The 24338-nt window shown below is 45.9% G+C and overlaps 1 protein-coding gene across 1 annotated transcript in view; it reads right to left on the bottom strand.

The window, feature by feature from the left end:
- LOC113928037 overlaps positions 1-23865 on the bottom strand; it is a 53029-nt gene extending 29164 nt beyond the window's left edge. The window contains exons 1-5 of the mRNA XM_027604123.2: positions 23744-23865; positions 23121-23218; positions 22188-22680; positions 21879-22023; positions 16824-17434 (exon numbers count right to left, since the gene is read on the bottom strand). Coding sequence (XP_027459924.2) covers positions 16824-17434; positions 21879-22023; positions 22188-22607 — 1176 coding nt within the window. The 5' untranslated portion in view covers positions 22608-22680; positions 23121-23218; positions 23744-23865. The remainder of the gene's footprint in view (positions 1-16823; positions 17435-21878; positions 22024-22187; positions 22681-23120; positions 23219-23743) is intronic.
- Between the last annotated feature and the right edge of the window lie 473 nt (positions 23866-24338).

Genomic DNA, 24338 nt, shown 5'->3' with positions numbered 1-24338 from the left:
CGGGACCACTGTGCCTCCTTCACTCTGTCTGCTCTTTCCCAGCCTTAAAGCCTTCTCTGTAGAGGAGGAAATATTGTAGAAAAATACTTCCAAGTGCTTAGTATGTCTGATAATGAAAGATAAAACATATGCACACATACATACCTGGGCTTAGGGTTGCAGTATACTAAAGTTGATAAGACGTGCACATAAATTGGACAGTGCCATGAGAAATGCCTTGGGAATGGTGAGCTGAAAGACAAGGAATCTCAGGAAGAGGTTATTTCTGGCAGTGAGCTGTTAGCACGTGGATAGGGTGATGTGTGAAAGAGCTGGGATTACTAAAGGAGTTTGTCAGATTTAGGAACTAAGGCAAGTTTGAAATAGGTACATTGTAGGGGTCTTCAGTGCCAGAGCAAGGAGTTTAAATTGTATTCAGTAAGTACCAGGGAGCCACTGACACGATCAAAGTATTATCCATCTGGCAGTATTGTGTAATTTCAACTTAAAAAATTACTTTGCTTGTAGTCTTGGACACCTTGCTTTTGTATAAAGCAAATGTATGTTTATGAAGTAAATTATAAAATGGCTTCAACCCTAGCCTATTTAATAGTGTGGTCAAAAAATTATTTCCAGATGAAATTAAATCCAGGACAATAAGCTGCTTAGTTAAGATATGGCCAGTATTTAAAGTAGAATAAAATGCCACTTTTGTGCTGTTTTAAAAATTGTTTTTATGAATTTTAGTGTTGATTAGTCAGCCATCTACTTCATTTTTCCAACTGCTGCAATGCAGAAAAGCTCCATTTTATTTTTTCTCCCTTTGCATGAGTAAGTAGCTGGTTATAACATTTTTTCCATTTGGGTAGAATGAAGAGTTATTAGGAAAGGAGCTTTTGATGAATAGCCCTCCTAGATGTGTTCTTAATTTTGGTGAAGTATATAACCCTATGAAACACTGTTTTCTCCTTCAGAAGGAAAAAAAAAAAAGGGACAGATTACCCACAGGGTTGTGAGGACCACTTATACAAACAAGTGCTGGGAAGTTCTGGTTCAAAGTGGCACCATAGGAGACCTTGAACTTGCTTCCACCCAGAGACACATTGAGTCCAGCTAGAATGGAACAATTTCCTCTTAAAAAACAAAGGTTGGCTGAGTGACAACTACACACCTGGCAAACAAGAAGAAAACCACATCGAGGCATGTAAAAGAGTTGGAACACAATTTCACAATAAAGCCCACCCCTGGCACAGTGACCCACAAGTGGGAAGGAACTCAAAACCTGGAGCTTCTCCCTGAGGAGCAATGTGTTCAAACCCACGTCAGGTATACCAACTTTTAAGACATACACTTGAGAGACAACTCCTCAAAACATACACCTGAAGACCAACAGGGGCCTGCGTCCCAAGACCCAAAAGACTGATGTGATCTGAGAAACTGCTCTTACAGGGCTCAGAGGCAGCTGATAGCACTCAGATCAAAGGTGAAGGAGGCTCACCTGCTTCTATTAAAACATTGGCCTGAGGAGCAAGCATCTAACTGAATATATACCCAGGAGTCTGCTGGAACATTCCAGAGAGGAAACTGGCAGGTGCCATCTTTGCAGTCTCCCTTTACCATGCTCTAGAGCACCAGTATCTCTCATAAACAAGCTTTTACATGCCTCTGGTGTTTCCATTTTAGTGGCTGCCACCTAGGGGATGCTTCTGGATCATCTGGCTCTGGAGGCCAGGGAAGCTTATGTTCCTGGTCTCATGGGACTGTAGTATTTGGCGTCACCTCCAAAAGGAGCTCATACCCAGTCTGGTGCCCCAATTTTTGTGACTGCAAGAAAAGAAGAGAGGAACTACAAAAACAGAAAACTATTAACAAAATGTCGATAAGCACTTACCTATCAATTACCTTAAATGTAAATGGACTAAATTCTCCAATCAAAAGACATAGGGTGGCTGAATGGATGAATGGATACAAAGACAAGACCCACCTATATGCTGCCTACAAGACAGTCACTGTAGATGTGAGGACACACAAGACTGAAAGTTAAGGGATGAAAAAAGATATTCCATGCAAATGGAAACCAAAAGAAAGCTGGAGTAGCTATACTTATATCAGATAAAATAAACTTTAAAACAAAGACTAATAAAAGACAAGGACATGACATAATGATAAAGGGGTCAATCCAACAAGAGGATATAACATTTGGGGGCACCTGGGTGGCTCCAGTCAGTTAAGCGTCTGCCTTCAGCTCAGTTCATGATCCCAGAGTCCTGGGATCAAGCCCCGCATCGGGCTCCCTGCTCAGCAGGGAGTCTGCTTCTCCTTCTCCCTCTGCCTGCCGCTCTGCCTACTTGTGCTCTCCATCTCTCTGTCAAATAAATAAATAAAATCTTAACATTTGTAAATATTTATGCACCCAACTTAGGAGTGCCTAAGTATGTAAAGCAAATACTAAACAGGCACGAAGGGAGAAATAACTCCAGAAACCAATATTACACTGTATGTTAAATATTTTAAAAAGTAATAAAGGGAGAAATAGACAGCAGTGCAACAACAGTAGGGCCTTCCATTGATGGATAGATCATCCAGACAGAAAATAAGGGAACATTGGCCTTACAGGATATGTTAGACCAGATAGACTTAACAGATATTTACAGAACATTCCAGCCTAAGGCAACAGAATACACATTCTCAGGAGCACATGGAACATTTTCCAAGATACATTATATGTTATGCTACAAAACAACTCTTTTTTTAAATTAAATTAGCCAACAATGTATAGTACATCTTTAGTTTTTGATATAATGTTCAATGATTCATTACTTGTGTATAACACCCAGTGCTCATCACATCATGTCACAAAACTAGTCTTAATAAATTCAAAATGATTGAATCATGTAAGTATCTTCCAACCACAATGGTATGAAATTAATTACACAAGGAAAACTTAAAAACTCACAAATATGTAGAGATTAAACAACATGCTACTGAACAACTAACAGGTCAAAGATATCAAAAAAATACCTTGAGACAAATGAAAATGGAAATGTAACATACTATATGGGATGCAGCAAAAGCAGTTCTAAGAAGTTCATAGTGATAAATGCCTATCTCGAAAAATAAGTCTCAAACAATCTAACTTTATACATTAAGAAACTAGAAAAAGAAGAACAAAGGAAGCCCAAAGTTAGTAGAAGGAAGAAAATAATAAAGATTACAGCAGAAATAAATGAAATGGAGACTAAAAAGACAGTAGAAAAAAAATCAATGAAACTAAAAGCTGGTTCTTTGAAAAGATAAAATTAACAAACCTCTAGGTAGACTCACCAAAATAAAAAACAAGAGGACTGGAATAAAAATCAGAAAGGAAAGAGATGTTACAACCGATACCAAAGAAATACAAAGGGTCATAAGAGACTACTATGAACATTACAGGCCAATAGCTTGAACAACCTAGAAGAAATGGGTAAATTCCTAGAAACATACAACCTAACAAGACCGAATCATGATGAAATAGAAAATCTGAACAAAACAGTTACTAATGAGATTGAATCAGTAATCAAAAAGGTCCTAACAAAAAAAAAAGTTCAAGACCAGATAGCTTCACTGGTGAATTCTACCAAATATTCAAAGAAGAATAATGATTTTCTTAAATTCTTACACAAAAAGAGAAGAGGAAGGAATTTCACACTCCTTTTATGAGGCCTGCATTACCCTGATATCAAAACCAGACAAGGATGGCACAAGAAAAGAAAATTACAGGCCAATATCCCTACTGAATATAGATGCAAAAACCCTCGAAATATTAGCAAACCACATTCAATAATACATTAAAAGAATCACACATATGATCAAGTGGCATTTATTCTAGGGATGCAAGGATGGTTTGCAAATCAGTCAATATGATACACCACATTAACAAAATGAAGGAGAAAGATTGTATGATCATCTCAATAGATGGAGAAAAAGCATTTGACAAAATTTAACATCATTTATGATAAAAACTCTCAACAAGGTGGGTATAGAGAGAATATAACATAATGAAGGACATATATGACAAGCCCACAGCTAACATCATAATCAAAAGTGAAAAGCTGAAAACTTTCCCTCTAAGATCAGGAACAAGATATGGCTGCCCACTCACCACTTTTATTCAACATAGTATTGAAAGACCTAGCCAGAGCTATTAGGCAAGAAAAAGAAATAAAAAGGTATCCAAATTGGAAAGGAAGAAATGAAATTGTCATTATTTGCAGATGACATGGTATTATATATAGAAAATGCAGGATGCCAAAAACAAACCAAACCAAACCAAAACAAAAAAAAGAAAATGCAGGACGCCTGGGTGGCTTAGTCAGTTAAGCATCTGCCTTCAGCTCAGGTCATGATCCCAGGGTCCTGGGATTGAGTTCTGCATCAGGCTCCTTGCTCGGCAGGGAGCCTGTTTCTCCTTCTGCCTGCCACTCCCCCTGCTTGTGTGCTTGTGCTCTCTCTCTGACAAATAAATAAAATCTTAAAAAAGAAAAGAAAAAAAAATGCTAGACATACACACACAGTTAGAACCACTAAATGAATTCAGTAAAGTTATAGGATACAAAATCAATACACAAAAATTTGTTGTTTCTATACACTAATAATGAACTATCAGAGAAATTAAGAAAATAATCCCATTTATAATTATACCAAAAAGATTTACATACCCAGAAGTAAATTTAACTAAGGAGGTAAAAGATCTATATATTGAAAACTATAAGACATTAATGAAAGAAATGGAAGACAAATTAATGGAAAGATATTCAATGTTCATGAATTGGAAGGATTAATATTGTTAAAATGTCCATACTACCTGAAGGAATCTACAGATTCAATGAAATCCCTATTAAAATTCCAATGATTTGGGAAGCTTTTGCCTTGGATGGAAAATGGAATCATGGATTCAGCATGCCATGGTGGCACACTTGCCCTTTGCTCTTCCCTCTGGATCAGTACCTGTTGTTTCTCCTTTCAAAGACAGGAATTTTTTTCATCTGAAAGAATTCTCCTTATTTAAATAAAAAAAATTTTAGTTCCAATGGCATTTTTCAAAGAAATAGAACAAACAATTTTAAAATTTGTATGGAACCATAAAAGACCCTGAATAGCCAAAGCGATCTTGAAAAAGAACAAAGCTGGAGTCATCATGCTCCCTGATTTCAAACTATCCTATAAAATTATAGTAATTAAGAGTATGGCATTGGCATAACAACAGACACATAGATCAATGAAACAAAATAGAGAGCCCAGAAATAAGCCCACCCATATATGATCAATTAATTTATGACAAAGGAGCCAAGAATATACAATGGGAAAAGGACAGACAGTCTCTTAGATAAATGGTGTTGGGAAAATTGGACAGTCACATGCAAAATAATGAATCTGAACCACTATGTTATACCATATACAAAAATTAAAATGGATTAGACTTGAATGGGAGACCTAAAACATAAAACTCCTAAAAGAAAACACAGGCAGTAAGCTCTTTGATGTAGGTCTTGACAGTGATTTTTTGAATCTGACACCAAAAACAAAAGCAATAGCAACAAAAGCAAAAGTAAACAAGTGGGTCTGCATCAAACTAAAAATCTTCTGCACAAAAAAGGAAACCACCAACAAAATGAAAAGGCAACCTATGGAATGGGAAAAGATATTTGCAAATCACATTATCTGATAAATGTCTAATATCCAAAATACATAAAGAATTCATACTACTCAATAGCAAAACAAAACAAACAAAAAAACAAAAATCCAACTACTAAAAAATGGGCAAAAGATCCGAATAGACATTTTTCCAAAGAAGACATACAGATGGCCAACAGACACAGGAAAAGATGCCCTACGTCATTAATCATCAGGGAAATGCAAATCAAAACCATAATGAGACATCCCCTCACACCTGTTAGAATGGCTATCATCAAAAAAGACAAAGAAATAACAAATGTTGGCAAAAATGCAGAGAAAAGGGAATCCTCATGCACAGTTTGTGGGAATGTAAATTTGGTGCAGCCACGGAAACAGTATGGAGGTTCCTCAAAAAATTAAAAATTGAACTACCCTATTATCCAGAATTCCACTTCTGAGTATTTATCAAGACAACCACCAACAACAAAACAAACAACAAACAAAAACCAAAAAAACACTACTCAAAAAGATATATGCACTTCCATGTTCACTGCAGCATTATTTACAATAGCCAAGATACGGAAACAAGCTAAGTGCTCACTGATGGATAAGTGGGTAAAGAAACTGTGGTATATATACACAATGGGATATGATATGATAGTGGTTTAGAAGGGCTATCTCTGTAGGCCCTCTTTGTTTAGGAACCTGTCTTTGTTGGTATCACATCCAGCAGTTCGGCATCATTAACTGGTGGCTGATTGCTCTATTGTTTTCAACAATACCTTGTGCCATAAAATATTCAAGTATGATACAATTAAATTTAAACCCCTGTGTAGGGATAGTTTTGAGGGCCAGTATGTATAAGGTTTCTTTCTGACTCCAAGAGGGTTCTTCTTACTTGTCTTTTTTCCTGGTTCTCCTTGGTAAACTAGCCAGCCTAAGATTTATTACTTAGCTTTCATGGAGTTATCAGCTTCCTTTAAATTGCCTAATACCAAAATCTACACTGTTTCAGAGAGTACCTTTAGGCTTGACCTTTCCCATAATCTGTTCCAAGTACAGTCAGTTCCATTGGGGAGAGCCTCAAAGCACTCTGCTCTTACACCCGCCCCTTCACCGGGGCAAAATAAGAGTCACTGCTCCAGAGCTGAGGACAGGGACAGTGACCCACTTCTCTCAGTGACACTTCTGCATTATGATTAGGGTGTAGCCTCTAGTCTTCCCAGCATGGAACCTCGGCCCTATAGCTTCTGTGAGGGCTTTTGGGGCTCCAGTTCTCTCAGCCTGCCATGCCTGAAGTAGACCCTCTGCCCATGAACGGGGGCTGGGTGGGGGAAAGAGCTCTTCATAGACCCTCTGCCCGTGAACGGGGGCTGGGTAGGGGAAAGAGCTCTTCGTAGACCCTCTGCCCATGAACGGGGGCTGGGTGGGGGAAAGAGCTCTTCATAGACCCTCTGCCCCATGAATGGGGGCTGGGTCGGGGAAAGAGCTCTTCTGGACTTACTGGTCATATTTGCCTGGAGTTTAGTCTCTGAAAAAATAGAGCTTTGAAGGGATTAAAAACATGCTGGTACCTTGTCCCTCTTGGGGGAGGGGGGTGCCGTAGGCTTTGCTTGAGCCTGGGGAACTGGGAGCCCCATGTTCTTAGACAGAAGCACCAGACTGGAGCTTCCCTCACGCTGAGCCCGTGGATGGGGATCGGACAGGAAGCAGTTCACGGCACAAGTGCTACAGATCGTGTTCTTACCAAAATTTAGTAGATTTTCTTGAACAAATGTTTCCTTATTTGCTGTGTGCTCTTAGGACAATTTCCAGAGACTGTCAGTGGTAGTGTTCACCAGTTATGACTGTTTCACTCTGAGTGGGTCCTTGGAGCTCCTCATGCTGCCAATTTGGAAGTTATTTTTAAGATTTAACTTGTAATTATTTATTCCTAGTTTAATAATGGGTATTAAATTTTTATCAGTCATAGTCCATCCTTCTTTCAATGTGCTCTGGACCTTTTGGGCTAGTATTTATTTAAGAGTTTTGAATATTTATAAGTAAATTTGATTGGTAGTTTTCTCTATGCTAGTTTTGACAGGTCTTAATATCAATGTAATATTTACTTTATAAAAGAACTTGGCTTAAACTTATACAGTGATGTATGTCAATTATTTCTCAACAAAACTAGAAAAAAAAACCCTATTTGGAATAATTTCCTTTTTTTCTCTATGCTCCAGGAAAGTTTAAATAAAAACAGCTTTATGTTCCTTAGAGTTTTTATAGATTTTACTGTGAAATTCACTGAACCTGGCACTGTCCTAGGGCTAGAACTTTGATAATTTTTCTGTTTCTTCTCAGTCTGCGGCAGAGATTGCTCACTGTCCACCCAACATCCATTTTCCCTTTCCTCCTCAGAGCCATAATCCTGATTCTATCTGAATGCAGCACCACTGGAATATGGGACAACTTTTTACAGTCTCCCAAGCAGCTGATCGTAGCCTCGAGACTATGTTCAAGTCAATGGGGCACCTGTGGAAGTGCTCTGTGGGGCTTTCAGAGAAGGACCTACAGGGAGTTGACTCAGCTAGGGCTGGACTTTTATTTTTCATTCTGCTTTCCTTACTCCTTTACTCTTATATTGCAGATGTGATTGCTGGAGATCTAGCAGATTCACTGGATCCTAAGTTGATCATGAGAAATGTCAGCAGATACCACAGTGGTTTAACAGAAATGTATAAGCCTATATCCCTGGAAACAATGTGTGTGTGTATGTATGACATAATGGAGCTGCCATACCAGTCCTAAACTATCTGTCTCTATATTTCTTTTATACAAAAGATAAATGAAGTTTTATTTAAGCCATTACTTGAACTACGTTATCATATTTAATCAAACTTGATTCTAAGAAATATGTAGTCTCTTTAAATTTTCTATCTTTTCTGGAGTTAATTTTAGTAATTTATAATTTTACAGAAAATCATGTTAGCATGGCCAACTGGCACAAGTAAATGATAAAGTATAACAACAGAAAATTTAAATAGCTGAGCTTCAAAGAAAGAACAGGAAATTTCCCAGGTGCCAGAAATGAGGAGGGAACATGCAGGTACCAGGCACGGTTGTGAAATGGTGCTAAAGAAACCTTCAGCGATACTACACTTGATATAGGCCACCAGTAAGGCAGTGTGTTGAGCTAGCTCTTTCATTTTTTTTTTTAAGATTTTACTTATTTATTTGAGAGAGAGAGCATGAGCGGTGGGGAGCAGAAGAGAGAGAGGGAGAAGCAGACTCCCTGCTGAGCAGGGAGCCCGATGTGGGACTCGGTCCTCGGATCCCTCGGTCCTGGGATCATGACCTGAGCCGAAGGCAGACACTTAACTGACAGAGCTATCCAGGCGCCCCTACCTATTTCTGTATAACTCATTACTTCAAAACTCTGTGGCTTGAAACCACATTTATTATCTTTTACAATTTCTGTAATTCAGGAACTCAGGATAAGTGGGTAATTCTAGCTCAGGGTCTTCCTTGCGGTTCCAGTCAAGGCTCAACCAAGGCTGCTGTCATCCTCAACTGGGGCTGGAGGACTTCCTTCCAACAGGGCTCATTAGCATGGCTGGCCGGCAGGAGGCCTCAGGTCTCCCAGGGCCCATCCACCCAGCTCACTGAGTGTGATGGCATATGGTGGCTCACGTCCCTCCCGGGAACGGCCTGCGAGGCAGCTGGACACCCCGCTCTTCAGTGATCTGGCCTCAGGTGTTACACAGCCCCCCCCCCTCCGCCCCAGTCTAGCTGTGAGAAGCGAGTGGCTGACCTCTGCTTACACACAGCGTCAGGTTCCTGGTTCTACATGTGAGGAGCTTGCGAGTTGCCAGTCTGTCCTGAACACACTGAGAAACCAGTAGCTCTTTTGGATGCAGGGAGAGGGGAGGACGCGACGAACCGCAGGCCCGTGACTGGACAGTCAGACGAACCCAGGAAGGGAAGGTGTGGGAAGCAGAAACTCCAGAGTAGTAACTGCCTGCTACCAGGCGAGGGTAGGAAAGCCCGAATACGAATGGAGGAATGGCTGGAGGCTCAGTGCGGGCAACCCTGAGAGATGAACACTCCAGGGAGCTCCGGTCACAGGGAGGCCCCCACAATACTGTGTGTTTTACCTCCAGGAGCTTGACCAGATTTCCATAGGAAATAGTAGAGAAAAATGCCCTTGTGCTTCCAGCTGGAGGAGAGGAAAGGGGACCATTTAGATATGTCAGAGCATTCTGTTCTTTTTAATAAGGCCTGCCTTCCAGGAGAGACTGGCTATCCTGAGCCTAATCTGCTAGGGTGCTATCAGATCCTCACTGACCTGGGGGAAGAGAAATCCCCAATTCAGCCAGCTCTAGCCTTTCTTGTGGGAGAAAGGAATCACCAGTTTCAGCCACCACGTTCCATCGAAGACAAGGGGGCACTGGGGAACACTTGCAAAGTTCAGTCCAGACACAGAGGCTCACTGACAGCAAAATTCAACTGAGTAAATTTTAAAGATCTCATTGGCTTCATTCAGCAATTTGTGAATTGGGCAGCACCCCATCTATCAGATGGAGAGAAGCTGTACAAACTGAAAGACTTAAAGGCAGAAGGGTCTGGGAACAAGGAAGATACTCTGGGCAGAAAAATCAGGTTGGTCATTGCAAGGCCACTTTCCTGTAGGGGCAAGAGGCACCTACCAGGCACGTTCCCTAACTAGTGCTGACCAGCTGATTCCTGATCGACTGGTTTATGATTCCAGTTCCAGGAGAGCTGAAGCGGTATTTAAGTTACATCTCAGTTTGATGATGTGAGGCTTAGCATAAGTGATTGCATGTGGGGCCTGCTGTCTTATAGTTTGTTTTTTTTTTAATATTTTATTTATTTATTTGAGAGAGAAAGCACAAGCAAGGAGGAGCAGCAGGTAGAGGGAGAAGCAGACTCCCCACTGAGCAGGGGGACCAACACAGGGCTCGATCCCAGGACCCTGGGACCATGACCTGAGCCGAAGGCAGATGCTTAACGGACTGAGCCACTCAGGCGCCCCTGTCCTGTTTTTAATAATAGAATCCTTTGGGGGCACCTGGGTGGCTCAGTTGGTTAAGTGCCCAACTCTCGATTTGGCTCAGGTCATGATCTCAGGTTGTGGGACCGAGCCCCAACTCAGGCTCTGTGCCGGGTGTAGAGTCTGCTTGGGATTCTCTCTCTGCACACCACCCCCAACTCTCCCCTACCCTGCTTATACATGCACGCTCTAAGACAAATACATACATACATATATACATACATACACACATACATAAATAAAAATAGAATGCTTTCCACACCTTGCTACCACATTGCTAAAGGCCATTTTAAAGCCCTTCCTTCTACTTAGTACATCTTGTCTGGTTTTCAAGAAAAAAATGACAAGACACACCAAAAGGGAAAAAACACAATTTGAAAAGAAAGCACAAGCATCAGAACAACCCATGGCAGGAATATTGAAATTATCAGACCATGAATTTAAAATAACTACGAAAAATATGCTAAGGGCTCTAACAGATAAAGCAGATAGTGTGCAAGAACAGGTGCGTTGGCGATGTCAGCAGACAGATGGAAATCTTAGGAAAGAACCAAAAAAGAAGCGCTAGACATCAAAAGCACTGTAACAAAAATGAAGAGTGCCTTTGATGGGCTTTTTAGAAAACTGGGCACAGATGACGAGGGAATCTCTGAACCAGAGGATAAATTCAGCTCACACTCAAGAAGAATGGAATTAGACTCTGAATTTGGAAGGCAGGAGGGTAAGGGAATTTGTGGATATATGTTAAAACCACAACAAACAGGGGCACCTGGGTGGCTCAGTTGGTAAAGCCTCTGCCTTCAGCTCAGGGCTCAGGTCATGATCTCGGGGTCCTGGGATCGAGCCCCGCATCAGGCTCCCTGCTCCATGGGGGTTCTTCTTCTCCCACACTCCCACTCCCTCTGCCCCTCCCCTTCCTCCTCCCCCCCCCGTTCTCTTTCTCTCTCTCAAATAAATAAATAAATAAATAAAATATTTAAAAAAAGAACAACCCCATAGTGACGCTTCCATGCCCTACAACAAGGGCACTGCCACAGATAAAAAAATATCCGTCTTGAGAATGTGCAATGGCAGAAAATAATGGACCACAGGAGTAAGCATTTACCCTGGAAAAAGTCTGTAGAAATGAGCAGCGGAGTTGGCTCCCTAAGAGCTTCAGATATATAATGGTCTGAAGGCAACGGGAAGCTGTATTTAGAACATTTAAATATGTTTTAGGCGCCTAGAAGGCATAAATGGAAGAACATGATATAAAATGAGAAGAGCAGACTGATTTGGAAAAGAATCAAATAAAACATTAGGAAATGAAATATATAAGCATTGAGATGAAAATCTATGTTAAATAAACAACATATTAAATATGGCTCATGGAGAATAAGTAAATTGTAAGACTGATCTGAAGACATATATCACAGAGAGATGAAGATCAGCAAAACACGATGGGAGTAAGAGACCTGGCCGAGAGTGCGAGAAAGCCCAATCCATACAAGTAACAGGAGAGCCAAGAGAGCTTTGAGGGAGACGTTGAGTGAGAATTGCAGGAATTGATGGATGACCTAAATCTCAAGTTGGAAGAAACACTTCAAAGTGGTGAAAGAAAAGAATAGTCAGCCTTCTAAGCAGACTGAGTTCATGAGAGCTCTCTCACTGCAAATACACGGAAACCAATATTCAAGGGGGAGAGTGGAACGAAAACATGTTCACACAAAGCCTAACAGAGCTTGCCAATGCCAAACCACCGAAAAGCGCGCTCCAGTGACAACAAAAGCGAATCTTCGAGAAAGCCTAGGTGAGTAAAACCAATGTGTTAAAACACATACGTGAAAATCTAATTAGTCGTTGATTATAAAAACCCACTAATAACAATAATTATAATGACAAGCTCAACTTGAGGTCAAGTGTAACTAAAATCCTAATCAACAGTTGGAGCAGGCTCCTGGGAGGCATTCAAGTTTTGTGCAATATCATGCAGATGGGCACACACAGAGATTAGTTTCATAATCTCACAAGTCAGGTGGGCATATTGAAATTTCATGTGTCACCAGTGAAAAGAAAGACTAAAAATGTGTAATTTTCAAACATGTAAATGGGGGAAAGAGAAGAAAACATAAACTAACCAACATAAAACAGGAACTGAGAAAAAAATTAAAGAAAGATCATGGTAGAAAAGACAAAATTGGGTGGTAGCGATAAACTGATAATCATAATAAACACGACTGGATTAATTGATGAGTTAAAAGACAAGACTGAACATAGGAAATTTTATAGTTATTAAAATCAATTAAAAATTATAGTTCTTAGGAATAGGAAAGCAAAAAATTATAAAATCAGGATTCAAGATGATGTCCTTTAACTGGGAAATTCGGGTGGCAAAGATGAGGGGTGCCAAGTGATTGGCCATACAGGTGTTTTTCAACATCTTTTGTTTTGTTTGTGTTTAATGACACATTAATGAGTGCTAGGTACTAAATTAACTACCTAAGTTACCAACCAAATAATCAAAATCATGGCATTCAAGGACCAATGATGACAGTGTGTCATGAATCATACCAAGGACTGTAATTAATCCAATTCTGTACATAGGATATCCAAAGGAAATAATTTTTGAGAAAGTAAAGGATGGGAAAGAGGTACTAGACTAATATTCTCTAAAAGAAATCATTCATGATAAAGAATTTTTGCAAATGAGTAGGGAATATTCTTAATATTATGAGGATAATTATCAGAAACACACAGAAAATGTGATTTTTTGCCAAATCATCAGATACATCCATTCAAAATTAGGAATAAGAGGGTGACTATTCGTATGACTTGTGCTCCACACTGTGCTGCAGAGATTGGCTAGTGCATCACAATTAAGAGAAACGAGCAAAGGAAGAAGTAAACTCCTTATTCACAGTAACAGGGTTATATAAAGATGCAGGTATGTTTAGTTCTCAGGCAGAGCTGAAAAACCAGATGGAGACCTGTTGAGAGCAGCCACTGGAAGCAGTGGGGTCATGTGATGGACTATTTGTGTGTCCCCCCCTTACAGGCATATGTTAAAATTAACCCCACAATGTGATGGTATTTGGAGATGGGGCCTTTGGGAGGTAATTAGGGTCAGGTCAGGTCATGACGGTGGGATTAGTGCCCTTTTAAGAGGCTTGCTGTCTGTCTGCCCCTGTCTGTCTCTGACTCTTGGTTTGTCTCTCCGTCTCCCTCCCTCCCTCCCCCAGGCACACAAAAGAGAGGTCGCGTGAGCACAAAGGACGGTGCAGTCACCTGAGCCTGAGCTGGTGCCTGGATGCAGGCCTCTCCGTCTCCAGAACTATGGGAGATACAGGGCTGCTGTGTGAGCTGCCCGCCTGCCCTGTGCCGTGATGGAGCCCGAGCCCCGTGCCAGCCTGCCAGGCCCGGGGCGATGAGCAGGAGGGGAAAGCCCCCGGGAGGGGAGAACTCCCACACCAATTTAATGGACAGACTGTTGCAGAGCACATTTATGTTACGCATGAACTAAATGCTCCCAGTTCAGGGAAAACAGGGAATTCCACTCAGGACACGTCTTCACTTTTTAATATCAACTTACGTTCTTCTCTCTGCTCCCCTGATCCAAATTAATTTATTTCTAAAGCCCACGTGACAGCAGTCTGTAAGATACTTTCTTAAAGAACTGAGGTAAAAGTCCCCCAAACACTTGAACTCAGGAGGTCTCTCACTGCTGCCCAGCCCTCCTTTTGCCTCGTTACAGATCATATTCAAGGTTAGTAATAACGTCCCCTTCTCTTCACTTGATGTGTATTCTGGAGATCACAGTGTCCCTTCCTCTCATTGCTACCTGCTGCTCCTCAGAGAAACCGTGAGAAGCGGGCAGCCAAGCGCAGGAACAGGCCTGAGAGGCTGAGCTCGCTGAAAGCTGCCCGTGTCCTGTGCCCTGCCCCGCACGCAGCCAGTGCCCCCTTCCCCTGGCCACCGCGAGCGCCAGCTGCTGAAGGCTCAAAGCCACCGCTTCTCGGCAGAGTTGGCCTTGGACAAGGGCAGCTGCGCGGCTCTCCGGGCCGCCCTCGATTCATGAGTGTGAGTGCGGACACACAAGGCTAGCCCCTGGCCTCCAAGGTGAGTTTTGTTCCAGACACCCTTCCCCCAAATTAGGCTACAGCTAGACTCTGAGACCACGTCTTGCTCAGCCCTCTCCTCCATGTCCTGCTTCCCCTGCTGCCCTGCAGTTGCCCCTCTGCAGTAAATGCCCCGGACCTGAATCCCTGCCCAGGCTCTGCTTCTCGGAAATGCACTCCAGGTGACTTCTCCAAGGCCCCACCCTGCAGACCTCACTGGGCAGGAACTCCATCCCCGGCGACCTGGCTCCTGGTCCTTAATGCCCCGCTGTACCACACGGTTTGGAGACACAACAAGGCATGAGGACAGGCAACTTTCAGAGTTGAACTTTTGAATCTCAACTCACTCAAGGCAGGGAGCCCTAATGTAATCAGCAACAGCCAATCCTCGGACCATTCCTGGATTTCATGCCCAACATTTCTATCAGATGGTCTCAGGGCCTATCTTTAAGCCTGCTAGGATGCAGAAATTCATCTTGGGCTTCTCGCAGCAGGTAGAACTTTCCCCCACAGTGAGGGAAATGGATGCCCTGCCTCAAGATGGCGTTGTGTGGAATTTGTAGGTAATGCTGTGCATTCGGTAATTTATCTCTGTGACGGGAAACTGTTCGTAAGACCTTTGTTCATAAGACTTCCTGGGCCACCCACTCAGTAGAGAAATGGGAAAAAGGAGAGGGAGACTGGATCAAAAGAGGCTCAGTCTGTTGAGCAGCTACTTTCAGCTCAGGTCAAATAAATAAAATTTTTAAAAATAAATAAATAAAGGGGCGCCTGGGTGGCTCAGTCATTAAGCGTCTGCCTTCGGCTCAGGTCGTGATCCCAGGGTGCTGGGATCGAGCCCCGCATCGGGCTCCCTGCTCCGCAGGAGGCCTGCTTCTCCCTCTCCCACTCCCCCTACTTGTCTTCCCTCTCTCGCTGTGTCTCTGTCAAGTAAATAAATAAAATCTTTAAAAAATATAAATAAATGAATGAATGAATGAATGAATGAATGAATAAAAATATAAGCACCTTATGTGGCTGGTGACCCAACTCCGCAGGGCGGCCTTGGACTCGGGACACAGATGGCCTGCAAAGCTGCAGATGTGACGGACGAGCACAAAGGGACTGTTGGGTGACCGAGCTCCGCAGACATAGCCTGACGACCCCAGTGAAGCAGGACAGCACCATAAACTCCTGGGGAGTGAAGCCCAAAGCCGGGGCTTTAACTAAAAACACGGGTGGGACATGAAGAGCATATGAAAGCTCTATCATTTCTATTAGCTTAAATTATCCCAAAACAGAAGCCCAGGTTTTTATTTTTTATTTTATTTTATGTTTTTTGATAGAAAAAGGCACAGTGAGAGAGGGAACACAAGCAGGGGGAGTGGAAGAGGGAGAAGCAGGCTTCCCGCGGAGCAGGGAGCCCGATGCGGGGCTCGATCCCAGGACCCCGGGATCATGACCCGAGCCGAAGGCAGATGCTTAATGACTGAGCCACCCAGGCGCCCCAAAAGTCCAGGTTTTCAAACCCTGACTCCTCACGGCTTCCTTGTCTTTAAGATGGACAATGATGGCGCCATTTCCCCGCCAGCTGTGCTTCAGAAATGGATGCAGTCTGCAGACAGCGCTGGTCGGGCACCGGAGAAGCGAGTGGGAAGGGGGTCGGCCCCGTAGGTACTGGTCACAGGGACACCACAGGCCCATCTACTGTAAACCATCAGCAGTCCTCTATGTGCTCTTAAGGAACTCAACAGATACAGACCTTCAGGCGTGTGGCCATGGCAGCGCTACTGATTATGTGATGGGGAAAGTTGTGCAGCCGTCCCAAAGCCAGTACCTACGAGGGATGGGCGCACGGCCAACCCGGGAACAGCTAAAGGAACCAAAGGGAAAGCAGCAGCTTCAAACACCTGCACCTTCCTCTTCAGATGTGCCCAGGCCTCAGGTCAGTACTTGTTCCAAAACGCACCTAGTGGGACATGAAGAAAGACGTTTTCTAGCCTTAACCTCCCCCGGCGACTTGGCCAGTGATCCAGGAAATCTGCAGCCAGCGACGATTAGGCCAGTGCGGCCGCCGTGTGGGTCTTCTGATGGCGGATGAGGTTGCAGTGGCGGTTGAAGCTCTTCCCACACTTGGGGCACTGGTGTGGCCGCTCACCCGTGTGGCTCCTCTGGTGCTCGATGAGGAACGAACGCCGACTGTAGCTCTTCCCACACTGGCCACACAGATGGGGCCTGTCTCCCCGGTGGGTTCTCTGATGCTGGATCAGACCCGCACTCTGACTGAAGGCCTTCCCGCACTCCGCACAGCGGTACCGTTTCTGTAGGTTGTGGATCCCTCGGTGATTGAAAAGGCCAGAGCTCCGACTAAAGGTCTTCCCACACTCACTACACTCATAGGGTCTCTCCCCGGTGTGGATTCTCTGATGGCAAACAAGGCCTGAGCTCCGGGCAAAGCTCTTCTCACACGCGTCGCACTTGTGCCGTCCCTCCCCTCGGGGGCTGCCCCAGTGCCCCACTGCCCAACCCTCAGGGTCCCCGAGCTCTCCGTGTCGGGGGTCCTGGGGGGGATCCCCCCAGGTCTGTCCATAAAATATCTCCCCATGGGACTCCACTATCTTAGGACAGTCTTTCCTCAGCACCAGCTCTCTGTCCTCAGCCTTGGTCATTCCATCTGAAACAGAAAAGACCAGGCACATGTCACTTGTTCCCTGAGTCTACGGGAGGGTCACTGCGTGTGCAAAAGGAGAGGATGCTTCTAACCTGATGTGACCCCACATCACAGAGCAGCAAGGAGCTTAGGAACAGCAGCGTCGGCATGCTAACGCCTTCCTCCAGGTAACAAGGAAGTCTGGCCTCTTAGGCAAAATGCGCCTAGTCCAACCTTACGTGGTCTGAGCCTGGAAAGAACTGCTTCTACCTCTTCACGGGGAGGGGCGGGTCGAGATCAGGGTGGCTGCTCTTAGGTCTCCCTTAGAACTCCCTCACCACGGGGCACCTGGGGGCTTAGGTCACGATCTCAGGGTCCTGGGATTGAGCCTCACATCAGGCCCTGCACTCAGCATGGAGTCTGCTTGAGAGTCTCTCTGTCCCTCTGCCCCTAGCCCCATTCGCACACACACTCTCTAAAAAACAATAAATCTTAAAAAAAAAAAAAAAGTCCCTCCCCCTTTTGAGGTGGGGAGCCTCACAGTGACCAAGGGAATTCACCCCATGCACTCATTCATTCCTTTATGGGACAAGTGTTCAATCCTGCCAACCAGGGGTCTCAGGAGTACTCGACAAGTGTGAAATCAGCACCACCCCCGGTGTGTTCCCCGCACAGACCTTTATGGGCTCTGCTCAGATGACAGCAAGTCTCCCTCCCTCATTCCTTCAAGTTTTCCCTCAGCTCCTACTTCCTTACTTCTTCTTACTACTGCGAGCATCTCACCACCCACCACACTCACAATCTCCCTCCCCTGCTCCTGTTCGGTCCCATTCCACAACCTACCACCTTCTAACACCCTGCATCACCTCCCTCTTTGTCCGCCCCCCCCTTGCCACAATCTAATCTCCATGACAGCGGGATCTTTCTGTTTTATTCCTTGAATCACAGATGGCACAAGGCAGTTTTCAATAAATATTTGTTGAATGAATAAAAGAAAGCATTGAAACCAATCCACTACTATGGCCTCAAATGACAGCCCAGGGACAGGCACCTGAGGCAAACACTCCCAACAGAACCGGCCCATACTGGAGAGTTGTCCAACCAACCCCATCAGACTTGGAGCAGTTGAAGGAAAGAATGGAGACAAACAGACCCAAACTGTCTAAACACTAGGGAGCAGCCCTGTGGTATCCTCAGGATGTCTCAGGCTCTGCGGATAGGACTGTTCGGGGAAGCCGTCAAGAAAACATGACTGCCAAGTGACCCGTGAGCTGGACCCTGACCACTGGAAGCGCCTCACCCCCTCCTCTGTCCCTGGAATGTGAATTCCACTTGCCTGCCCCATTCCAGGAGCCACCCCAAGGTCAGTGACAATGACAGGGGGCCAACACCATCTGGACAGTACACACAACCGAAGCAGGTAAGGCGTCTGTATAAACTTCCATGATTTGGCAGCTGGGTGTGGAGATCTACTCACGTTGCTGCTACCCAGGAAGAGCCTCCCGGGGAAGCCTCCTTTGCTTATTAAAACCACCACCTACCCGCTGTCTTCAGTCTCTCCCTGGCCCCCACACGAGGGGGCTGGTTTCAGATTACACCTGGGAAGCTCCCAAGGAGCCTGCACACCAACAGACTTCCCCCTTGCAACCAGAGAGCCCAAAGAGATCAGCCTCCAGCCCTCCTCTTTTTACCAGAACACCCAGCTCTTTCTCCCACATCTGATTATTGTCCCTCACGCACCTGAACAGGAGCCTCTGCGGACTCCTCTCTTGTTAGACCACGTTTTCCCGCTCCTTTTAGCTGGGGGATGACAACAGGTTTGGAAAACAGAAATGCGTCTTCAGAGAAGAAACAGGCCACGAGGGGGATCGGTATTGCCCTTCTGCCCGGACAGCACACTTATATTTGCAATGTACAAGAGAACTGGGTAGACCATAAAAACAAAGACATCTCTCACCTTCTAATAATGACCATTTATACAGCCGTCCGTGACTAACGAAGCACTGTCACCTATGTTATCAAACTATGCACCACAAAACCCCCTGATGTTATTACCCCACCTCTTGAAAGAAGTGAATAGCAAATAAAAGACAGACAAATAGCTAGACAGACTCTGTACATATGTAGAGAAAGTCTGGAAAATACACAGCAATTTGACAAGAATGGTCACTCCTAGGGAATAAAATTTGGAGAACTTTCATGTTTTAATACATAAACGTCTATATTATTTGGAATTTTTTTTTTTACCATCAGCAGTTCTGAAAGAAACTCAAACTCAGTGATACAAAGTAACCTTAAATGTTCCTTAGTTAAAAAAGAAAAATTGAAGGAGCACCCGGGTGGCTCAGTCAGTTAAGCATCTACCTTCGGCTCAGGCCATGGTCCCGGGGGCCTGGGATCCAGCCCCGCATCGGGCTCCCTGCTCTGAGGGAAGCCTGCTTCTCCCTCTCCCACTCCCCCTGCTTGTGTTCCCTCTCTCGCTGTGTCTCTCTCTGTCAAATAAATAAAATCTTTAAAAAAAAAAATTGAAGAGTTGGAACTTGGATTTGGTCCTTGTAACCTCAAACACTTACTATGTTGCTTTGCAAAACTGGCTTTTCCTGAAGACACATACCTGCAGTGATAGTCCCACTAAGAGAACTCTGATTTGTAGACGCTTTCAGGATACTCTCCTGGGGCCACAGGAAATGCTTAATGGATGACTGGATGGAGGGAGGGAGCGATGGACAGACAGGAGGAAGGACTGGCTCAGATGTGCTTCCTGAAAGAAGGGGTTCCCAGTAGGGTTCTAGATGCAGTTTGGAAGGCAGAAGAAAGGAAAAGATGGCTGGAATATAAAAAGTTCAAGTTCACAGGGAGACGAGGAAGAAACGAACAGATTGCAAAGATGTTCATGAAGGAGGAAAATGAAACCAAAGGACTTTTTTTAAGACGTATTTATTTTATATAGAGAGAGTGCACAAGTGTGGGGAGGGGCAGAGGGAGAGAGACAGAAAATCTCCAGCAGACTCCCCGCTGAGTATGGAGCCCTGAGGTCATGACCTGAGCCGAAATCAAGAATTGGATGCTTAATGGACTGAGACACCCAGGGGCCCAGAAACCAAAGGACTTATAATCTGATGAGGTCACAGAAGCCAGAGGAAGGAGGTCTGTAGAGCAACAGAAGTCACTCAAAAACATCTTTTTAATTTAAGTCAAGAGCTGTGTTCCAAGTGGCAGAAATCCAGGATAACCGTATGATTGCTAGGGCAGGCAGAATAAACACAGGCAGGAGGCAGGGCAGCAAGGGAAGTCTGGCTTCGATCCGCATGGGGCTGGTGTGAGAGCGGCAACAGCCGCACGCCGACTGTTAGACGGCTAACCAGCAGTGAGAGGCGACGAAGTCTGGTGTGAGAAATCGGACGGAAGCTGGGCCAGCTGTGGCGGGGGAGCCAGGACAGGAAGGCAGCCGGCTCGGCCCCACGTGCCCAGGACGGCACCCACACGACGTCACCTGACAGGAGGGGCAAAGGCTGGTTCCACTGGACTTCCCCAGCCAGTCTGCCACCTACTGAGTGCGCTCACAGCTTTGCCCTGCGAACGTCGGCCAGACTGGCAAAGGCGACCCTGAGGGACAGCCCGCCAAGTGCTTTCCGTCGGCTGCTCGCGTTCAGTGCTCACAACCGCCTTCTGTGGTGCACACCTGCTCGACTGAATTGTGTCATCTCTCTTCCGCCCAGTCACATGTTGAAGCCCTGACTGTATTTAGAAACAGGGCCTTTTAGGAAAGGAATTCAGATAATTAAGGGTGGGCCCTAATGCAAAAGGACTGATGTCCTTATAAGGCGAGGAGACACCAGAGCTTTCTCTTTCTCCCTCCCTCTTTCTCTCCCTCGCCCCAATAAGCACGTGCACAGAGAAAGGCACGTGTGAGAACAAAGCAAGAAGGTGGCCGTGAGCAAGCCAGGAAAACAGGTCTCACCAACAACCCACCCTGCAGGCACCTTGATCTTGGACATCCAGCCTCCAGAACAGTCTGTTGTGTAAGCCCCTCAGCATGTGCTAGTTCTTTCATGAGAACCCGAGCAGACTAAGGCAATGCTATGATCAACCCCATTCTGGAGATGAGGGAACTGAGAGCAAATGGTTAAGTGACCTGCCCACGTACAAGCAGCTTCCAGAGGCAAAGTCATGATCTGACCCTATTACACCGATTCTCTAAAGCCGCTGCCCACAGTGCTTCCTGGAAGTCTCCCTGAGGTGCCACGTGCCAGGAGACCAGAGAGCCTCCAGGATGGGACTCGGGGGGAGCCTGAGTGTGGGGCAAAGGGACACAGTGAGCACACTGTGCACTTGGAAACCCGGAGCATTGCTGTCACCTGGCAAAGGGACTCCTGACCCCCTGGCTCCCCAGGTCCGGGCTTTTTATTTGTTTTTGCTTGACAAGGGGGGCTCATATGTTCAGCACCAGAAAAATCCTGTCCCTCACCTGTCTCTCCAATAGGGTGGGGCTGCCGAGCAGTGTCACGGGTGAGGGATTCCTCAGGCCGGGACTGGAGGCTCAGTGATGTCTGTGCTCCCAGAGGCACTGTCTCTTCAGGGAGGACTTCTTGCCCCTGCGTGTGGGCTACCACCTGGAAACAGAGAGATGAGATTTGACTTTTGAAGAGGAAACTGTCTAAAGAAACACTTCCCAGAAAGAAGCAGAAAGCAGGATTAGAGTTAGTCAAGGGGGTATAAGACAAAGGACTCAAGGGTCACACATATATACGTTTTCCTGGCAAATCTCCCTTCCTACCTCATGTTGAGGTTCATCGAGCTCTCTCTCCAGATCCTCCAGCAAAATCACAGCCTCTTCCCCGCTCTCTGGACAGTGCTCCCGCACCCAGGCCTGCAGCTCCTCGGGCAGGATGGTCAGGAACTGCTCCAGCACCAGCAGCTCCACGATCTGCTCCTTTGTGCTCACATGTGGTCTCAACCACTGGTGGCAAAGCTCCTGGAGTCGGGTGAGAGCCTCCCTGGGTCCAGGGGTCTCCTGGTAGCACAGCTGTCGAAAGCGCCTTCGGAAAATTTCCCTTGCCAGGGGATTACTACATTTCAACCTGGATTCCTGCACTTGGAGGCGACTTTCCATCTCCATTTTCACTGTCAGAAGTTCTTCCCAAACCTCAGGAACTTGCACATCCAGGGGTAAAACCTCCTTTGAGTCCGCATTCATCTTGTCCTTGAACAGTTTAAAAAGCACCCTCCAGCTGGAGCTACGTTTTAGAAACACCTTTGAAGATTCCCTCCTAAGCAGTAAAAATCACCGTTTACATAGAAAAATGGCAATAGCTAACGATAGGCACTGATTATATAAGCAACTGTCACAGGTCCCAGGCTCTTCACTGAAAGTCAAGTCGCTTGGGGACCAAAGGATGTGGGAAGAATGGGAAATAGAAGGTCGTAACGTGCAAAAGGCATACACCTTCAAGTCACTCAGAACTGGATTTTATTCTGGCTCTAACATTTACTAATTGTGTGATCTTCAGCCAACTTCTTACCTTCTTTCAATCTCAGTCTCTCGATGTGAAGAAATAGCAATAAAAATACCTTACAGCGCTCATGGAGAAATTAGGGGCCACACAGTTCACTCAGCATGGTTAAAAAGCTCAGACTCATTACGTAAAAGTGAAATTAGACAGAGAAGAGATAGAAACTGTGCTTGTCCTTGACTAATGAATGAACTTACTTTCCTGGGACTCCTGCTTTCAACACCGGACCACAGTTAATGTTCACGTGACCCTCTGAGGTTTGATGACAACCGCTACTTCAGGAGATAAGAAACGGCTGTCGGGGGAATTCAGGTAGGCCGCCTAAGGTCAAGTTCTTTAGGAGGACAGTCCTTAGAATCGGCAGAAACGCAGGCAGTGCCTGCGACCCAGGAGACCTGTACGTCTGCACAGTGTCAGCAAGTGCAGCCCTGCCGCTGAATTCCCGCGGGACAGGCGCTGTGGCGGCCTCGCGCGGAGTGGGCGCCCGGGCACGCGGGCTGGCGACAGCACGGGGAGCCCCGGCGCCCGCACCGCCAACAGGCTCCCCGTGAGTGCGCGCACGCCAGGGCTCCAGGGTCCCGCACCCGAAAGCCAGTCCGCTCACAGCCCCGTAACCCGCTCTCAGAGCCAAACCTGAGGGACTGAACCCTGTGCTTAACTTCCCCGCGCCCGAGGCCGTCGCACTCCAGGCGCTCCCGGCCCAGGCCGACCTGCGGCCGCTACCCCCGGGCACGGCCCTCCAGCCTCGCGCTCCTCCCAGGCCCTGCCCGCGCCATGTCCCCAAGCCGGGACGACGCGCCCGCCGCGGGCGGAGGCTTACCTTCCACGGCCCTCTCCCTGCCACGCCCGCCCGCCCCGGGGTCCCGGCGCCGACTCTCGGGAGCGGGACGAGGCCCGGAGGCGGAGGCTCTCGGCGCGGCGTCGGCGGGAGCGCGCCAGCCGGCACAATGCGCCGCAGCGAGGAGGCCGCCCGCCGCGCGGGGCGCTCGGGGCGGGAGCACTTCCGGGCCGCTCTAGGATCCCGCGTCTCGTCTCCCGCCGCCCGCGGCGGGGCACGTGGTTGGAATCTCGCGCCCGGGAGCGCGCGGGACACGTTTAAAGGGAAGAAACGCGTGCAGCCTCGGCCGTTAACTTGAAAATGCTTATTTTTAAAACATTACCTATGATTTTTTAAAATTCTCAGGCAAGGCCAAAATTAATAAAGCGAAAGGTGAAATCCCATCCTGTCCCTCGTTGGTCCCACTTCCCTGGGGCGGGGTGAGCTGGGGGTTCGCGCGTGTAATTCCCATCTCTCCGTCACAGCTAGATAGACAGGCATGAAGCTATTTGACGTTTAGCTTTTTCTCCACTTATTTTAACGTTTTCACTTCACGTACTTAGACCTCTTTATTGCTCTTGTAGCTCTAACTCCTTTG

This window comes from Zalophus californianus, chromosome 7 (genome assembly GCF_009762305.2).
Source record: "Zalophus californianus isolate mZalCal1 chromosome 7, mZalCal1.pri.v2, whole genome shotgun sequence".
NCBI classification, from domain to species: domain Eukaryota; kingdom Metazoa; phylum Chordata; class Mammalia; order Carnivora; family Otariidae; genus Zalophus; species Zalophus californianus.
This window is presented reverse-complemented; position numbering and strand designations above follow the sequence as displayed.